We start from the raw sequence: 18,050 nt of genomic DNA on the forward strand, positions 1-18,050 counted from the left end.
GATGGCCAGTCCGGTTCTGAGGCCTAATCAAGTCCAAGGGCTCTACCCCAACCCACCCCAAAGTGACCTCAAATCTCCATGTTGTTCATGAAATTCTCCCAGATAGAGGCTCCACCCTCCCCGTAGCAGCTACCCTGGGGGACACGACGAAGCATACCACATTTCTGGCCAGGATCCAAATCCAATTCTACCCCCGCCTTTAGATTTGCTTTCTACCTGGACAATGAGAGACTAGATGGCACCTAAGATAACCGTGGGTCCTCTGTCCCCTACAGACTGTCAGCTGCCCCAGGCCAGAAACAGTCTCCAGCAGGCCTTGGAGCACAGCAGCCAGAATGCTGGCTGCAAGAACTGGGTAGGCAGTCTGATGAGAAGTGACTGCTCCCCCAGCTCTGGGAGGAGAAATGGTCCCAGAGGGCCAGGGGAGGCAAGGGAGATATGGTTCCCTGACTTCACTTCCTGCACCCCACCCTCCCCCAAGTTACAAACACCTCCCTCCAGGTCCACCTTCTCCCTTTCACTGAAGGCCTAGCCCTCACAGAGGGGGCCCCTCCCCTCCCAAAATCCCAGAGAGCTCCCACTCCCAACTCCAAACGACAGCCAGTCTTATTCCAAAGGTTTTATTGAGGCAGGTTTTCACATACAATTGGGAGAAGGCAGGAAGAGGAGTGGGCCAAGGATGGGCCAAAGATTGGGGTAGGGCTGAAATTGAGAGTGAAATAAATATACAAAGAAAAGCTTAGGAACCCTGACTAGGGACAGGGGACAGACCAACAGACTATCACACAGTGATAACAACCAAAGGAGGGCATCTGGGGAGAAGCGGGGAGGGGATGTCTGGGCTTCCATTTAAAATTGTATTGATTTATACAGAATATACAGTGTGAAAAAGGGGTGAGAGGGGGAAAGAAGGGATTCAACACCTCCACCCCAATGTTCCTCCCTAGAGCCAACGAGCCATCCCTCTCCTCCCCATCAACCCCTGGCACCGAGGGGGCCTCCTTCCCTCCCGGCCCCCTCCCTGTCTAGGCAAAAATAGTCCCCTGGGCAGTTATGCTTCTGGGGTAGGGGAGGAGCTAGTGTCTGTAGAGTGAGTGAGTGTGAGAGTGTGAATGTGTATGTGTGTGTGAGTGTGAATGTGAGTGTGAATGTGTGAGTGTGTGTGCGTGTGAGTGTAGCTAGTGTCTGCAGTGTGTCTCTTTGTGTTTCTACACCTTGGAGAAATGGACTGGGCAGCCCAAGGGGCAAGCTGTGGTGACCCAAGATATGACCCTGGTGCCCCCAACCCTCAGTCTAAATCCCCCATTCCTTCCTCCAAACTGTCCACAGACCCAGGGAGTATTCCCACGTGCCCCCCCAGAGCACCGTCTTGACTCCTCTGGTCCATCTCCACTGCCTCACAAGAGGGGACAATGAGGCAGACGGAGGGTCCCAAGATAGCGGGAGCTGCACCTCCCAGCATCACACCCCTATTACTGGACTTGAGTCCAGTAGAGAGGGGAGAAAAGGAACAGATTCCTGAAGGGGTAGGGAAGCGTCAGGTCCCTACTGGCTGGAGAGAATGGCTCCCCTCTTCGACCCCCAGAAATGGGGAAGGTGACAGAGGAGAGGGCCAGCCCCACAGGCTGCTAGCACCATGAGGCTCAGGGAGCGGAGGCATCGCGCTCCCCCAGACTAGACGTGGAGCAGAGAAAATCACCGGCTGAAAAAGAGGAGACACATGGTCGGGCAGAGCTCACAGGTAATCTACACTCCCCGCCAGCCACACAGGCACACTTTAGGACCAAAGAAACCTTTGGGTTTTTTTGTTTGTTTTTACCAAAAGATGCCAAATTGGGCCAGCTAGGTGGCACAGTGGACAGAGCACTGGCCCTGAAGAAAGGAGGACCTGAGTTCAAATCCAAACTCTGACACTTACTAGCTGTGTGACCTCGGGCAAGTCACTTAACCCTGACTGCCTCCCAAAAGAAGATACCAAATCCATTGCAATGATCCAGGCAAGTGGCAAGAGGGAGAACCAAAGAAATCTTAAACGCACCCACTCCCCGTACTGACAGGGACCTGAAGCCCAGGGATGTAGCACTGCCCAAAATCACATAGAAAGGGTGCGAAGCCACTCACAGCAGCTCTACTGACTCACCTCTGCGAGGGCCCTGCCCCACCCCACCCTTCCTCGGGGAAGAGGGGGGAGGTGGCAGGGCTTGACACGGGGCGTCATACAAACACTTTGGCCAACGCATCGGCCCCAGCGCTTGCGATGAGCGCCTTGCTGGGATGGCAGGCCACAGCATGAATGGCTTCCTCATGTTTCTTACGATGTGCTGTGATCTCCTGCACGCACGTCTTATTGTCCAAGCTCCAGAGGCGGAGGGAGCAGTCGTGGCCTGGAGGGGAAGGAGCCATTTACCAGCGTTTTAGCCTCCTTTCTGCCTCCCCGTGACCCAAAGCACAGTGCTGGCCTCATCCCCGGCCAGACCTTAACGGACCCAATCCTATTTAACAATTTAACAATGGCCCTGAGAGCAAAGGCCTATGGGAAGTCACAGCCAGAGCTGGGGCTGGAGCAAGGGACCCCCCTCCTCAGTGCCATCCAGTCCCCACAGTCGCTCCTGCCTTGCTGACATTCCCCACTCCTGACCTTCCTGGGACCCAGCTCCAGCCTCCTTCCTTTTTAATTTTGCTCAGGGCCTTTCCTAATTCCATTAGACCAAATCCTTCTGCCCTGCACCAGCACCAGCACCGCCTCCCCTGACTCTGTTCTACTTAGCAAGCCTTATCTCTATGCCCAAAATGAGCCCCCCTTTCTTGGGCAGGCTGCTTTCACTGCTCCCATAGAGCCTGCTGTCCTGCTCCCTAGGACAGGGAGGATCTGGGGGGCAGGGACTTACTTCCGGACATCAGGAACACCCCATTTGGGTCAACAGCCAAGCAGGTCACGGCATCGAGGTGAGCAACCATGGAATGCACAGATTTACCTGTCCAGGTAAGACAGCAGGTTCAAGTATGGGTCTGCTCCCTGTAGACCTTCGCCCCAGGGTTCATGGCTCAGCTCCCCATCCGTATACCTATCTCAGGGTCAGGCTGGGAAAATGAGCAATCGGGACAGGGACACACGCTATCTGCTCCTACCTGTTCGATTGTCCAGAAATCGGATGCCTCTGTCATCATGGGCAGTGATGGTAAGGGGCTGGTTAGGGTGGCTCACCACCTGGTTGATCTGTGTGGAGCCTAAAAGGAGTAGAATGAGTGAAAAGAAAAAAAAAACAAAAACAAAAGCCGGGATTAGAGAGAAGCCAATTACACTCATCCATATCTATATTCTGCCACTTCCAAGCATTTTAGCCTCAGTTTTCCCCAATCTGTAAAATGGGAAGTCTGGACAGATTCTAAGGTGGTCTTTAGTTCTGAGATTCCCCAGTTCCCCGGTCCCATCCAGAATCTCTAAAACGGAGCAAGCGCAGCGGCTAAATGTGGAGTCCCATTCAGTCTAAGCAGCAGGCTTGGAATCCAGCTCCAGACACTTCCAGACACTGAGGATTACTGCAGGCACATCGCTTGGCCTGCCTCAGTTTCCCCATCTGTCAAATGGGGATAAGAACAGTACCTTCCTCCCAGGGGGAGGGTTTCATCCAATAAATAAAATATGGAAAGCACATGGCAGATACTCGACTCGGATTGTTTTCTATCTGAGAATCCCTCTCAGCTGCACTTTCCTGTGACTCTGCTCAGTGAGGTCTGCCCCTGCCAAAGACAAGGGCCTGACCCCCCCTTTCCCACCTCCATCTCTCCTCAGGGACTCCTGCTTACCACTGCTCCCTCGGGACTCCAGTGTGAGAAGGGCACTGCCAGTCTCCAAGTTGTAGAGGACCGTGTCACCTGAGCGGAAGGAAGCCACAGCCTGGGCTGGCTCTGTGCTGGTGAAGGCCACGGAGGTGGGGATCCCATGTTCTGTTCAGGGCGAGAGGGAGATAGCTGTGAGACACCCCCTCCCACCCCACCCCTGGCATGGCATGGCAGCGGCCCTGAGGGCACAGGGTGTGAAGCCAGGCTCAAGCCCCTGGAGAACAAGAAAGCAGAAAGGACGAGCTTGTTCTGTCTGCCTCAATAGGGAGGGAAGCAAGAGACAGACTGAGGCTGGATAGCAGGAGCCAATCACCTCTAAGGTCCCTCTGATCGGAGGTTTAGTTCCCCAGGGATCTCCCTTTCCCCCCATTTCCAACCCCACTAACCGCCAGCTGTGTGGAAAGTGCACAGGCAAGTGGGGCTGTTTCCACTGGGGTCCCAGATACGAATGGTGCCATCCGCAGAACAGGAGGCCAGACGGCGCGAAGTAGGGCTGAAGGCGAGGCCCCACACGGCATCCCCGTGGCCCTCCAGGACACTGCTCAGCACGCCAGGGTCTGGGCCCAACCCACAAGGAGAAAATGCCAACTGTCAGAAGGACCCAAGGCTGGACTCCCCTCTGCTCCTCCCAATCAGCGATGGAGGACTCTGGCTGACAGGGGGAGACAGGGGAAGGTCCCTGAGGGTCGCACGTCCTGGGCTGAGCAGGCAGAGCCACCTACTGCCACTGCCTATAGCATATGACATCACTCTGGCTCAGCCTCCAAACCCTCAGAGACAGAATGGCACACATCAGGGGCCTCGCTAATCTTAACTGGAGTGGGTCACCAGGTAGGGGTTTTGGGGACGCCCTGTGCCCTGCGGGAGGGCTGCCCTCACCATAGCCATCATACGGGTCCATATTGAGGTCCGGGATCCTCCAGCAGTGGATTCGGGCATCTGCTCCCCCGCTATAGCAGTGCTCGCTCTGAGTGCCCATGGCCACTGCCAACACAGGGCCCCTGGAGGGGGAGGGACAGCAAGAAATGAGCAGGGACCCCCTGCCGGGCCACCCTCAGAGGCAAGGTACCGAGCCCCGTCACAGACACAAGGTCAGGCCTGTGTTTCCAGAGTTCCCCTACCCGGGCCCTCCAGGGACACATCCTATCACGTCCCTATGGCACGCCACTCTAGTCTGCAGTGACCGTGGCCAAGGCATGTCCTCTGAACTCTGGCACTATGAGCATGGGCTCTACTCGCCTGGCCAACTTCTCAATACAGAGTGCCTACTGTGCGCCAGCTGCCAGGCTAAACACTTTACAAACGCTCTCTCATTTGACCCTCCCAACAACCTTGGGGCAAGGGCAGGCAGCCCCACGTGCAGAGACTTGCCCAGAGGGTCTGAGGCTGGGCTTGATCTCGGGGCTGCCTGACTTCAGGCCAGCGCTCCCCCAGCAGCCTCACAGCAAACATGCTTTGAAACATTTTGAAGACCTGGGCTTTCAAAGTGGGGGGAGGAAGGGGAAGCTAGGTGGCACAGTGGATAGAGCTCTGGCCTTGGAGTCAGGAAGACCTGAGTTCAAATTCAGTCTCAGATACTTAACACTTACTAGCTGTGTGACCCTGGGCAAGTCACTTAACCCCGACTGCCTCACCAACCCGCCCCCAAAAAAAGGGGGGAGGAGAAGCTGCCCTTTGCCCACCTGTGGGCCCGGAAGGCGTGGATGGGCTCCACATCCAGAGCCGCATTCCTGCACAGAAGAGAGGACATGGGGTGTCAGCGGACAGGTTGCAATGCTCACGATCCCCCCTCCCAGGACCCCTCCACACCCCTCCTGGGGCCCTCACTTCTTGGCTGTCACTGTCTTCTGCAGGTTCCAAAGCTTCAGAGTGCCATCCTCTGAGGCAGTGAGCAGGGCCGATTCACTGTGATGGAAGGCCAGCGAGCGGATGCCGTCATAGTGGGAGCGGAGGGTGAATTTGGGGTTCCAGGTCTTCTTGAAGGCATCTTTGCTGTCTGAGAGCTGGGGGGGGAGGGAAGACAGGGCATCTCTCTACGTTGCCCCTCCACACCCTGCCCTTCCACACCTCCAGGGGTATACCCAACAGCTGCAAAGACATCTGAGACCCAGGGAAGTCCCCAGACCCTCCAGGCCAGTCACCCTCCTTGACCTGGTTGGGCTGAGAGAATCCCCCCATCTCAGAGGTCATCCAGTCTGCCCTGCAGGGGTCCTTCACCTTTTCTGTGACATGGACCCCTATGGGGTCCTCCTCAGGTTTTAAAAGAGAGGCTTACAAAGGAAACCACACCCATGGATGTGCATCTGTCTGGGGGGGAAAGGCTGGGGCCCCAAGTGCAGTCTCAGAGGGTGGACAGAAACTTTGAGCTGCTGCTCCGCTGTGGTGGCCCTCCCCACATGGGGCCAGCCTGAGCACAGACACCCCATGGGCTCAAGTCCAAATACTGTTCAGACTCCCCCAAACTCAAATGACCCAGCAGACTCAGTACCCCCAGCAGCCACACCACAAGCATGGGTCACCATGCCCCTGGGAAACCAATTCTATTGAAACAATTATCAAGGCCTTTCCGAATCAAACTCATGGACCAGAGGGTAAGACTCCACCCTCCCTAAGCATCTCTGCCAGGTTTCTCTCTAGAGGTCTTCAGAAACAGGGAGCCCACTCCACTTTGGGCAGTAGGTGTCCTTCGCAATTCCTGCTCACAGCCTGTCTCTGTGTCACTGCAGCCTCATGGGCCCCAGGCTCCTGGCTCACTCTCTCTGCCAGCTACCTGGGTTCGAGCCCTGCGGGCAGCTGAGGATCGTTCTCCTATCCCAAGCTACACTCCCTCCCAACGTTGCTCCACTCCTCACCCACCTTCCCACCCCCCAGGTCCAGGGAAACACTTCTAGGGTCATAAGCCACAGGAATCTTGGGGCCATCTAATCCAGCCCCCTCGTCTTACAGATGACAAAACCGAGACCCAAAAGGAGAAGTGACTTTCCCAGGGTCACATGGATACCAAAAGGCCAGGCACATGTAGACAACTGCCATGGAGGACCAGGTCCCCTCCCTGTTTTAGAATGGGAAAGAGGCCTCCACATCCTGAGTCTGGGGACGTCACATCTGTTAACCCCTGGGCTACCCGGGCAAGGCAGACCCCGCACTCACATCACAGCTGAGGTCGTTGTCGTTGCTGACGGTGAGGTCCGCCAAGTCCCCCAGGCTCACCTCTCCTCCCCCAATCGTGTCCATGATGAAGACGTCAGAGGAGAAGCCAAGGGAACCTGGGAAGCACAGCCGGCTCACAGTGCGGGCCCTGGAGGATACGGGCCGCTCCTGGACTGGGCTGAGGCCTCGAGTCAGGACCGACAGACTCCTCCAGCTGCCTGGTGGCGCCTCGCTGAGCCAACCCCCGGCAAGCACCTCAGATCACTGATTCGCCTGCCTCCGCTGGAAGGCCTCCAAAGACAAGGAGCTCACCACCACCCCAAGCACATCTGATTGCTGAAGGCTCTGATATCAGTTCCAATCCTCCTTAGAATGAGCTGACATCTACCCCCCTCTAAGTCCCTCGCCTGGTGCCAGCCCCAGCCCGTCTCCACAGGCAAGACGGAGGACGCCTGGCTGGCTGGGCCACGGGAGCCCGGGATCCTCACCGTCATGGGGCCGAGGCTGCGGCGTGCCAGGTGGGGGACCGGTCCCTTTGGGGGGCAGCCCGTCAACGTCCCGAAGATCGGCCAGCATGCCCTGCAGCTTCACCCGCCGACTCTCTACCCGGGTGGGAAAAGGAGAACCCCAGAGGGGGTGAGCCGCCAGTCCCCTCAGGGGCTCCTCCTGCCCTCCCTTCGTCCCACTCCAGGGAGGAGGCAGAATGAGCCTCTCTACCCCCTGGGGCCCCTGAGTGGGGCAGGGGCCTGGAGGTCAGTGCCCAGGTGCCCTGCCTCAGCCCACCCTCCCTCTCAGGAAGGCCTGGACCATGGCTCTCTCCCTCCGAGGGCAGAGGTCAAGCCTGCAGGCTTCCTCATGGCCTCCAGAGGGAGGTCCCTTCAGGAAGCCTGTCCACCACGAGCCCGGGGCAGGAAGCAGCCGCAGGCTGGGAGGGAGAGGTGCTGGGAGTGGGCCCCCTCTGCTCACCCAGCTCAGTGCCGTCCCCAGAGCGACGAGAGTCAGCAGGCCCTTCCCCATCCTCCCCGGAGCCCAGAAAGTCAAACTCATTGATGGCATCCTCAGAGTCTTCGTCATCCTCCTCCTCGTCCATTTCTGGGACCAGGGGCTTCGATGATAACTAAAGAAACAGAAGGAGGAAATTGGGGGCTGACACCCAGCCAGGAGCCACCCCTCCACTGCTGATCAAGCAGGTCTTTTGCAAGGCCAGATTCCCCTTGCCAACAAACACTCTGTTACAGACCTACAGCAGCCTCTCCACCACGCCCCTGGTCAGTTCTAATCCTAAGCCTGGCATTCAAGGCCCTTTGGTCTGAACCCACTGAGCCAGCCTCATCTACCTCTGCTCTCACTCAAACACACCGACCACAGAATTAAATAAAAGGCCCCTCAGCTATCTTCTAAGTCAGGCTCCCTCATTATTCCCAAGAAGAAACCATAAACCAGGAAGCAGACCTCATCTGCTCAAGGTCACAAAACTTGTCAGGAGAAAAGCCAAGATTCAAATCCAGGGCCCTGGATCTGGGCAGATAGAAGCACCTGCCATCTCCCTCCTCTTCTCTCATTACCTCCAGCTCTGTGCCCTCAATACGCATAGACTGCTGTCCCTCCCCTCATCTCTCATCACCTCCTGATGTCCCTCCCTCTCTCTGTTTGTCTCTTATCTCCCCAGCCAGTCTCTAAATTCCCTGTATCTTTGAAAGGCCATGCTCATGGTAGACACAGAGCAGGCCAGCCTCCATCGCTCCTGCTATCAGCTGCCAGAGCAGAAGAGGGGTTGGGGAAGAGCCCTTTGCTCCCTATCTCCACCTGCTCAGCAGGAGGCTCGCCTGGCCTGCAGCCCTCCCGGGAGCTTGGCCCAAGGAGCCCCACCTTGACCCGCTGTTTCTTGGGCTGCAAGCTCTCTAGCTCCTCCTCCTCGTCACTGTCTTCATCCTCACAATTCTGCAGGAATGGGATCTTCTCCAACACAGAGCTGCCCAGCCGTTCTGCACCTTCCTTCCCTGCCGCATTCCTGCCCAAGATGTGAAGGGCCAAAGTTGGGGGGAGGGTCCACAGGAGCCCAAGAGATCCACACCAGAGCGGAATCATAGCCTTGGTCCTCATTGAGTGACCTCGGGCTATGACGTCCCCAAACCTGAGCTACGAGGGCCGCCCGGCCCCGCACCCCAGCCACCCAACCACCTCCTGAGCCAGGCCCCATCTTTCTGCCTTTCTGCTGACTGCCCAGAGGCACAGGAGGTACCCTGAGCCTGACTGCTAAAACCCTATTGGGGCACGTTCCAGGGAAAGCGGCCAGCAGGAAGGAACAGTTAGCCCCAGCCAGGCTTGACAATCCTAGGCCCAAGCCTAAAAGCGGTTGCTTTCTGACTTGACTGATGCTGTGAGCAGAGGCCACTCTCTGTATGTTCAATCAACACATATCATGTATGATAAATCCAAAAATTCAAACATGCTCACAGAAACATGTCTACCAGAGATCAAATGAGGTCATATTTTTCAAGTGCACAGCCATGCCTAGCACACAGTAGGTGCTTAATGAATGCTCCCCTCCTATGGGGTGTCAGAAGCTAGGTACAACTAGCCATCAGCTTCGGGAAGCAGAGAACGAATGGGATTCTGGGCTGCTGGATGGGCAGTGATGGGCCCATGCCCAAGTCTAGACAGAAGGGCAGAGCTGGGGGCCCTCACCTCTTGATCTGCTCTTCGATCTGCTTTGCCAGCACCGACTCCCCTACGGGAAGCCCTCCAGGGCTGCTATCACCAGGCTCGGTCGCGCCGTTCAGCTCCACAGAGCGGCCTAGCAGGGAACGCACACGCTTCGAACGCATGTCCAGGATGGTATCTGTGTAGCCCACCTCCTCCAAGTACCTTTGAGGAATGAGGGAAGGAAGATGGTTTGAGGGAAGCTCCTAGAGGGCCCAGAAGCTCTGGACACGAGGCAAAGCCAAGGAAGGGAGGGCAGGTGCCCCTCCTCAGGGAAGGGCGCTGTCCTTCAAACTGGGCACGAGGGAGCTCCCCAGAGGCAAGGGCCACTAACTCCACTCTGCCCCACCCTTTTGGCTCAACAACCTCCCTCAGCCCAAAAGACGGAGCTACTTGGCTTTCAGAGCAGGCTCAGCCCCAGGGATGACGGGTATCACCAAGGATCCCCCAAGCTCTTCCAGAAACGTCATCCCTGCAACCTTCAGAGGCCTTTCGACCGGGCCCAGCACCCCGGGCCCCACGCGACACTTACTGTCGGAGCAGCTGCCGGCCTTCCTTCCACACCAGCTGGCTGCTCTCCAAGGACACCGGCTCCACAGGCCCATTGGGGACTGATCAGAGAGAGAGAGAGAGAGACTAAGGCGACAGCCCTGACAGCAGCCGGGCTACCCACAGGGGTGGAGATTGGGCAGGAGCCCTGCCCCCAGCTACCCCCCAGTCCATCCAGGGGCCGGCTCCTCCCACCTTGCTCCAGCATGTCTGGTTTCTTCTCTCCTGGGTTTGAGTCAGTCCCAAACTTCAGTTTGTGGTACTTGGCTCTGGAAGAAAAGGCAGCTGTCAGTGGAGAACCCCAGTCGCTGACAGAAGCCATTCTACGCAGACTGATGTGCTTTCACTTCTAACATGGCAAATATCCATATGACCCGCATAAACAAAAGCCCTTGGGAACGGTCCTCAATAATTCTGAAGAGTGTAAAGGGGTACTGACACCAAAGAGTTTGAGAATTGCTGGACTCATTCAGACTTGAGAGGGACCACGGAAGAGCTGTCGGGTCAAGCTGCCGGAAGGCAGTCATGAGTGGAAAAAATACCAGACGTAGCGTCTGAGGCCCTGGGCTTGGGATCTGTGTGACCTTGGACAAGTCTCTAGTCTTCTCCAGGCTTTAGTTTCCCACAGAGGACATACAGTCTAGATATGGGGTTTTAAGCTGGGATGCCATGAATTGATTTCAGGGGTTCTATGACCTTGCAGGGAAAAAAGCTTCTATCTTATTTCACTATTTGTCATTTCCTTGATATTTCATTTCCTGTACTTCCAGACGTGACTGTGTGAAGGCATCCGTCCATCCCTGGGCTTCCCCAGGCTGACTGTCCAAGGGGAGCAGGACCCAAAGGAGGTAAAGAGAGCCCAGCATTCATGACAGAGCTGGCGCCAGGACTTCCCCCTGACCTACACTGCCTCCCTGCCTCTCTGTCTGGGCAGGCGACAGCAGGCTCAGCTCCCCCATGCAGCAGCCTCCCTTCCTTCTGGGAAAGCAGGGCTGCTGAGCCTGCCAGGGGGAGTGAGAAGACGCTGGCTTTGCCGGCAAGGCGCCTTGGGGCTCTGGAACCTGGGCAGCTCTCATCCTCTCTCTGAGCCTCAGTTTTCTCCCCTATAAAATGAGGCCTCTAAGGCCCCACCAGCCTCCTGCTCCAGGCTGAGCCACAACTCCCTGCCCTCAAAGCTGCAGCCCCCTGGGCCAGGCCAAAGAGAGCCTGTTGGGAATGCTGGCAGCCCTGTCAGGTGAAGATCCCTTCAGAGACATGATGTGAGGAGGTTGGACCTGGAAGAGAGTTGGCTTCCGAGGGCCACGGGCACCATCTTCACAAAGTGCAAGGGCTGCCACGGCCAAGCTTCATGCTCCAAGGGCACAGCGAGGAGACGTGCTTGACAGTCGTGGAGAGACTGACTTCAGGTCAATGGGAAGAAAACCTTCCTGACAACCAGAAGTGTTCACAGTGACACAGGCTGCCTCAGCGAGTAACAGGCTCCCTGTCTCTGGAGGCCTGGCAACCACTTTTAAGAGACTGATGATGTCGTACAAGGATCCAGAATTGCAAGAGGCCTGAAAAGTCACCTAGTCCAAAGCCTATCACTCTATAAACAAGGAGATGCTACCGCCCACACTGCCACAGGGGAGATGGCTTGCCTGCAGCAAGAGCCAATATTACCAGCTGAGACCCCTGCCCCTCAATGTGTTGGTTCTGGAGCCAGGGGAGGCCTCCCAGCCCCAACACCTAGGGCCTCAATGGCTGTCCCAGGCAGGTCAGCTAGCCTCTGTGGCCCTCAATTTGTTCCCCTGGAAAACAAAGAGCTTGGACCAGAAGGTCTCAAAAGTCCCCCGCAGTTTAAGTGTGATGACCCTGTCGGCACCTGTGGGCCCAATTCTTGTTCCTGTATTTTCATGTGGTTCTGTAACCCTCTAGTTGTTTCATGAGGCAATGTCTGGGCTCCCCAAGTGCAGCATGGCCTTCAATCATCTCTCCTGGTGCCCCTGGCCACAGCTGGGCCAATGGCTTTGGTGCTGCCATTAACTTGGCCAGGCTGTATACATAATGCTCTCCCCAGGAAGCCTCAGACATACTCCTGGCAAAGCCAGCCTATGAGCTGAGCCCGAGACCCTCCCAACCCCCTCCAGCTCTAAGATTTTGCCCAAGAGCCCCAGAGTGGTGGGGCAAAGGGGGGGTAGGGGAAAGCTCACCCACCGTTCCTGCTTCAGTGCGAACTCTAACATTTTGATCCGTCGCACCAGGTCTGTCTTAAGGTTCTCCTGCCCCTTCCTCTCCCCTTGGAGAAAAGCCACCTGGGCCTGAGAGGAGGAAAGAAGGAAAAGAGGGAGGGCCCAGGTTAGGGGATAAGAGACAAAACATACCATGGAATACTCCAGGCTCAAAGCGACATAAGAAAAAGGGTCCTTAATAATCAGAGCTATCCAAAAATGGAATGCCTTACCTGGCAGGAGAGAGAAGAAGGAGCAATGAGTCTCCCATCTCTGGAAGTCTTCAGATGAGAGCCGAGAAGATTCCCGTCTGGTTACCAACCAGCTAAATAACCTCCTCTGGGGTCCTTCTCCCAGGCCCAGACTAGGCTCTCCAGATGACCACAGCCATTCCCCCACTAATCAAGGGCCCAATCTGCTAGGAAGCCCTCAGCCAGGGACAACAGCCATTGGCCTGTATGTCTACTGACTCCTTCAGCAACACTGAGCTGTGCCCAGGACCATCTAAGCTTTACCTGAGGCCCTGTTTCAACAGGACATACCAACTAGAGATGCTCGAGGCGAAGGCTAGATGTGTGATGCTTCCCGGGCCAGGAGTCTTATGATTCCATGACCCCTTCCTTTGGGAGTGAGCTCCACAGTGACCTCTGGCCCAAAGTCCAACTCACTCAGTATCTTCCCTTTCCCACACTGCTCTGCGATGTCTCCTGCCCCACCAGGTTAGGAGGGGACAGCCCCAGGCTAGGCCCTGCTTCCTCCCTCCCCAGAATCCTCACCTCACATTCATCTTCGTACACAAGCTGCCAGATTCACATCCCTAAAATAACACTTTTACTCAGTCACCTTTCATAATCTGCCCTGAACCTGCCCAACCCAAGTTCAGTGTCCACGACCTGCTCAAAGTGGACCACATGCTTCCCCTCCTATGGGCCTCCCAGCCTTCTTTGGGCCTCAATTTTCCCACCTGCAAAATGAGAGGCTTGGACCAGGCATCTCTCTCCGACCTCTTCTAACAGTGCAAAGGTCAAGGGCTCTCTCCACCCACGTGAACCCCCAACTCAAGCTCCCACCTTCTGGGAACCCTGCCTGTGACCACTCCAACTGAGCTTATCCTGATCTCTCCCTAAAATTCCAGGGACCTGAGGGTCTGCACCACTCACAGAGGATCTTGGCTTCTAAGTTCTATCTCTTTACCTGTGAGTACGCCCTGAGAGAGCCCATCTGTAGTCCCCAAAGTGCTGAGCATGGGGCCAGCACCTGCTAAATGCTTAAAACACTGCACCTGGCTGGCGAAAGGGCTCTGCAGGGGGCAGTCCCTCCTCAGGTTCTCCTACTGCCCACTGTCCTCTGGCCCTCTCTCTACTCTAAGTGCCTTCTCCCCTGGCCAGAGCCTCTCAGTCAAGAGCATAGAAGAGAAGAGGAAAGACCCTTGGGGAGGGGCTGTCAGGAAAAATCAACAGAAAAAACCTATAGTGCCTCTCCTGTGGTTTCAAAGTCTCAGCAGGAAAATCTCTTACCAAGTCCTCTTCTTCCTCTTTTCCCTCAACTCAGTCTGTCTGCCCACTCCAAGGATTACTGTTCTATGAGATTCACCTCAGTTCTCAAAGGGGTCAATGAGATCTGCCAGCCAACCAACCACCCCCCCCCCCCCCCCCCCCCCCCCCCCCCCACACTCCCATAGGCACTCAATAAACGATGTTTGTTCCCCACCCCTATGCTGCTAACTTTGGGATTTACAGATTTGGTCAGCTCACAACCTCCAACACTCAACCCACAGCTCGGCGCTGCCTCTCCCATACACACGGTGCACACACGTGCACTCACACCCTCTCTCTGCATGGTCCCAGTTTTCCAGAACTCTTACCCATACTCCCACCCACCCAGTCAGAGCTGAGAAATCTCTCCCACTTCTCTTCCTGCTGTTCATCTCCCTCCTTCCTGACTGAGAGACAACCTGCTGGTTAGTGACTGAACAAGAGCCGGGTGAATGGAGCCCTCGCTGTCTTCATTCACAATGAAACATGGTCACCGCACCACCACCCTCCTCATCCCATGGGCCTTCCCAGCACCTGGAACTGCCTCCTTCCCTCCCCCTTTCCTTCTGACTCTCAAAATCTTCTTTCCTCCAAAATGCAGCTCCACCAACCCTTCCACATGAAGCCTCCCCTCCAAAAACGACCATGTATTTATCCTGCAGATATTTCAGATACACTTATACATATGTGTGCTGTCTCTCCTTGAGGGGCAGCACTTTTATTTTTTTTCCCCCTAGTGCCTGGCACATAGTAGGTGCTTAATGTTTGTTTATTCATTGATCTCCATTTAATAGGAAGAAGAAACGCATCTGGAGATTAACTGAATGCTATTGGTCACAAAGCTAGTGAGTACTAGATTGGGGATTTGAACACAGGTCTCTGGACTCCCTAATTCAGGGCTCCTGCCCCATCACTTTGTCTTTTGAATGGCGACACAACTCCCCTCCTTGGAGACCCCAGAGGCTCTAGGCAGCATTGGTCCGAGGCCCCTGAGGAAAGCCCACACCATTCCTGTGCCCCACAGCCAAACCCTCATGGGATTATTACCTGAGAACTGGAAGAACCCAGGTGACAGGCAGAATGGCCTCACACAGAGAAAGCCCTGGGTTCAAATTCTGCCTCTGACACGTCAGACCCTCTGACCTAGACAAATCACGCCCCCTCCTGCTCTCCATCAATCCTCTCAGATTATAAATTGCCAAGGAAGGGACGGCACTGGCAGTTTTCTCCTCCAGGAGCTCCCTGTCCCAATGAAAGCCCAGGTCCATTCCCTTGCTCTCTGTTCTTAGGGCTCCTAGAGACCAGCTAGTTTGACCTCCTCCTTTTATAATGGAAACTGAGGCTCAGGAGGGGCAAGGAACCTATCCAAGAGTATCTAGCAACCCTGCCATCTTCTCATCTCCCCCAGGCAGCCTGGGCTTGGAGGCAGCACACACCTGGGTGGGTGTTCCTGGAAAAGCCACTACACCCATCTGGATTTCAACCTCCCCCTCTGTAAAATGGACACAATACCAGTAGTATCACTGGAATCACAAGCAACCCGGCTCCATGACTTCAGGTAAGTTGATTCCTCTCTCTGGGCCCCAGGAAATGCATGTGTGCATGTGCGCACACGCACAGACATACACAGTGTCTCTAGAGAGCTTCCCCCAGGAGCTGCTGTGAGCGTCAAACAGCCAAGAGCATGCATCTAAAGCGCTTTACAAACCTGAAGAAAGGTCTCTCTCCTCTCCTTGGCCCAGAGCAGTGGCCAGCACAGACCATCAATAAGAAAGAGCTCAGGGAACTCCTGTGGAAGGACTGACTGGTAGTAATTTCAGCTACAAAATGGGGCCATGGGGTGGGCTCCCCAATGATGACCACTCGCAGAAAGAAGCCTGGCTGGGATTCCTAGCCCTGTCCCTATGTGACCTGGAGGAAATCATGTGACACCTCAGCCTCAGTTTCCTCATCTACAACAAGTAGATAACAAGGTCTTCACCACCCTACAGGAATGGTGAGGACTGCCCAAGGCTCCACATAAATGTTGGCCGCCTGATAGTCTGGGGCCTCTCGCTAGGCACCTGGTAGGCACAGCAACAGTCAGTGAATGAGACTCCCAGCACCTCTTGCTCTGACCCGTTCTTCCCACCTCCTCATCCTCCCTCGGCCACCCCTAGTGCCAGACTCCGGCCCCAGCTCTACCCTGGCCTCCCTGTGCCCAGTGAGTCCGGCAGTGAATGGACACAGAGTGCTCTGTGACCAGACCACCCAGCATCCCCTAACAGGGCCCTCATGCAGGAACAGGGGGCAGAGGGGCCTTCATAAGCTTGGTGGGCCAGCTGGCTTCCCAACCAAGATCGGATGACAAGGGGTGAGGAGAAGCTGCTTCAGGCAGGCACCTCACAAACAGCAGGAGGCAGAAGCAAAGACTCAATGGAGCCCATCAACAGCAGACCCAGGGCATGGGCGAAATGGCCCCCAGTACGCCAACTGTACAACATGAATACAAGTTGAATAGTCACAAAAAAGTGAATTCTGCTCAGGAGCCTCTACATGAAGGAGACAGAACATTTTTCTCTGGGGAAAAAAAAAGTCCACCTAAAATGGTTCAGCTGTCTACACAATTGTTGGGGCTTCAATACTAAGCAGCAGCATTTCTATGGCTGTCTCAGGCTGACAAAGCACTTCACATATACAATCTCATGTGATCCCCCCAACGACTGGGGGGAGGGGCTATTATTCCCATTTTACAGATGAGGCCACTGAGGCAGAGGGCAATGAAATGACTGGCCCAGGGTCACACAGTCAGTGGGTGTCAGATGCCTGATCTGGATTGTGCTGTGCCACCAACAGTTTTTCCCCTGCTCCCCCATTCTTCGGGGCTTCTTGTGACCATACTGCCTCCCCCCAGAATATAAGCTTGTTAAAGGCAGGCGCTGCTTCATCTTTGTTTTCCCGACCCCACCAGTGGCCCAGAGCCTGACAGGAAGCAGGCACCCAAGCCCTCCCAGGACAAACACCTCCTTATCCACGTGCTGGGGGAGGGCCCCATATCCCAAGGCTCCTCATATCCTCCAAGGGACCTCAAAAGACTCTAGTTCAACCCCCTCATTTAAAGATAAGGAAACTGAGGCTCAAGGGGCTGAAGCGATCTGTCCAGAGCCCCAACCTGAACCCAGATCCAACAGTCTTCCCCCATAGCAGGTGGCCAACGATCTATGACAACAGGCTGCTATTACTGGTGTCACCCTCCTCCAAATCTCTGCTTGGGGTCCTACCCTCATTCTCCCTGTATCCACTCCCCAAGCTGCCCTTCCCCAAATTTAGCCCTCTGAATCTCATTCTGGGGGGGCTGTGACCCCAACTTCCCTCATTCCCATGCCACCTCTGCCCCCAGCCCTGCCTGACAGTCTGTCCTTGGCAACACCTTTTCCATTATTCCAGGGGTCCAAGATCAACCAACACCTCCTCCAGTTCTTCTCACTTTCCTATTCTGGCGATTCTCTCTTCCAATTCTGAAAGAAGACCCAGCGTTATGCAGGACGCAAGGATCTTCAATGTGTGCCACCATAAGAGCTGTTGAAAGAATTAGGGATCGTCTTCAAAGGGTCATGAGTGTAATCTTCACAAGGAGGGACTCTGCTCCCCTTGACGCCCCCAGCAATCAGACCTAGGAGGAGGTGGGGGGATAGGCAGCTGCCAAGAAGCGAATTGAGGCTTGATATAAGAGCTGTCCTGACAGAGCCGCCTAAAAGGCGCTATGGACACTTTTAGAGGCACACTGGAAGCACACTCTGGATGCCACTTGTCCAGTTTGGGGTGGGGGCCTTCTATTCCTTATATAGAATTTTTCCTTATCCACATCTAAAACTCATCCTCCTACTCCAGCCCTCCCAACTCCTCCTCCTTCCTGGAGTATCTCTTCCTCCCATTTGGGTGTTGTTTCCTCTCCAAGTCCCCTAAAACCTTTATGGGGGTGGAGGCAGGGGTCACTTTTAACAGTCATCATTGAAGAGGGAAACCCTTCATCCCCACCACCCTTTGTCTCCTTCTCAGGCTTCACCCCGCCCCCCCCCCC

General features: G+C 55.5%; 1 protein-coding gene across 1 annotated transcript; it reads right to left on the bottom strand.

The window, feature by feature from the left end:
* Positions 1 to 604: 604 nt before the first annotated feature.
* Positions 605 to 17,423, bottom strand: LOC114030938 (striatin-4). The gene is made up of 18 exons (XM_027845898.1): positions 17,400 to 17,423; positions 12,442 to 12,545; positions 10,441 to 10,514; positions 10,229 to 10,307; positions 9,682 to 9,861; positions 8,863 to 9,004; positions 7,960 to 8,110; positions 7,482 to 7,595; positions 6,994 to 7,109; positions 5,671 to 5,846; positions 5,526 to 5,573; positions 4,723 to 4,844; positions 4,230 to 4,400; positions 3,808 to 3,948; positions 3,130 to 3,228; positions 2,889 to 2,975; positions 2,141 to 2,384; positions 605 to 1,702 (listed from the first exon to the last, which is right to left on the bottom strand). Exons 1-17 carry the CDS (start codon positions 17,406 to 17,408, stop codon positions 2,215 to 2,217), a joined length of 1,983 nt encoding a protein of 660 aa, XP_027701699.1. The 5' UTR covers positions 17,409 to 17,423; the 3' UTR covers positions 605 to 1,702; positions 2,141 to 2,214.
* Between the last annotated feature and the right edge of the window lie 627 nt (positions 17,424 to 18,050).

Source organism: Vombatus ursinus, unplaced genomic scaffold (genome assembly GCF_900497805.2).
Source record: "Vombatus ursinus unplaced genomic scaffold, bare-nosed wombat genome assembly UNPS02015030.1, whole genome shotgun sequence".
In the NCBI taxonomy this organism is placed as follows: Eukaryota; Metazoa; Chordata; class Mammalia; order Diprotodontia; family Vombatidae; genus Vombatus; species Vombatus ursinus.

Bases quoted from the DNA above. Each gene is read 5' to 3' on its own strand.
- LOC114030938 (XM_027845898.1), bottom strand. The intron at 7,110-7,481 runs GTGAGGATCCCG...TGTGCTTCCCAG, and splicing joins GCAGCCTCGGCCCCATGACG to GTTCCCTTGGCTTCTCCTCT. The intron at 2,976-3,129 runs GTAGGAGCAGAT...TTACCTGGACAG, and splicing joins ATTTCTGGACAATCGAACAG to GTAAATCTGTGCATTCCATG.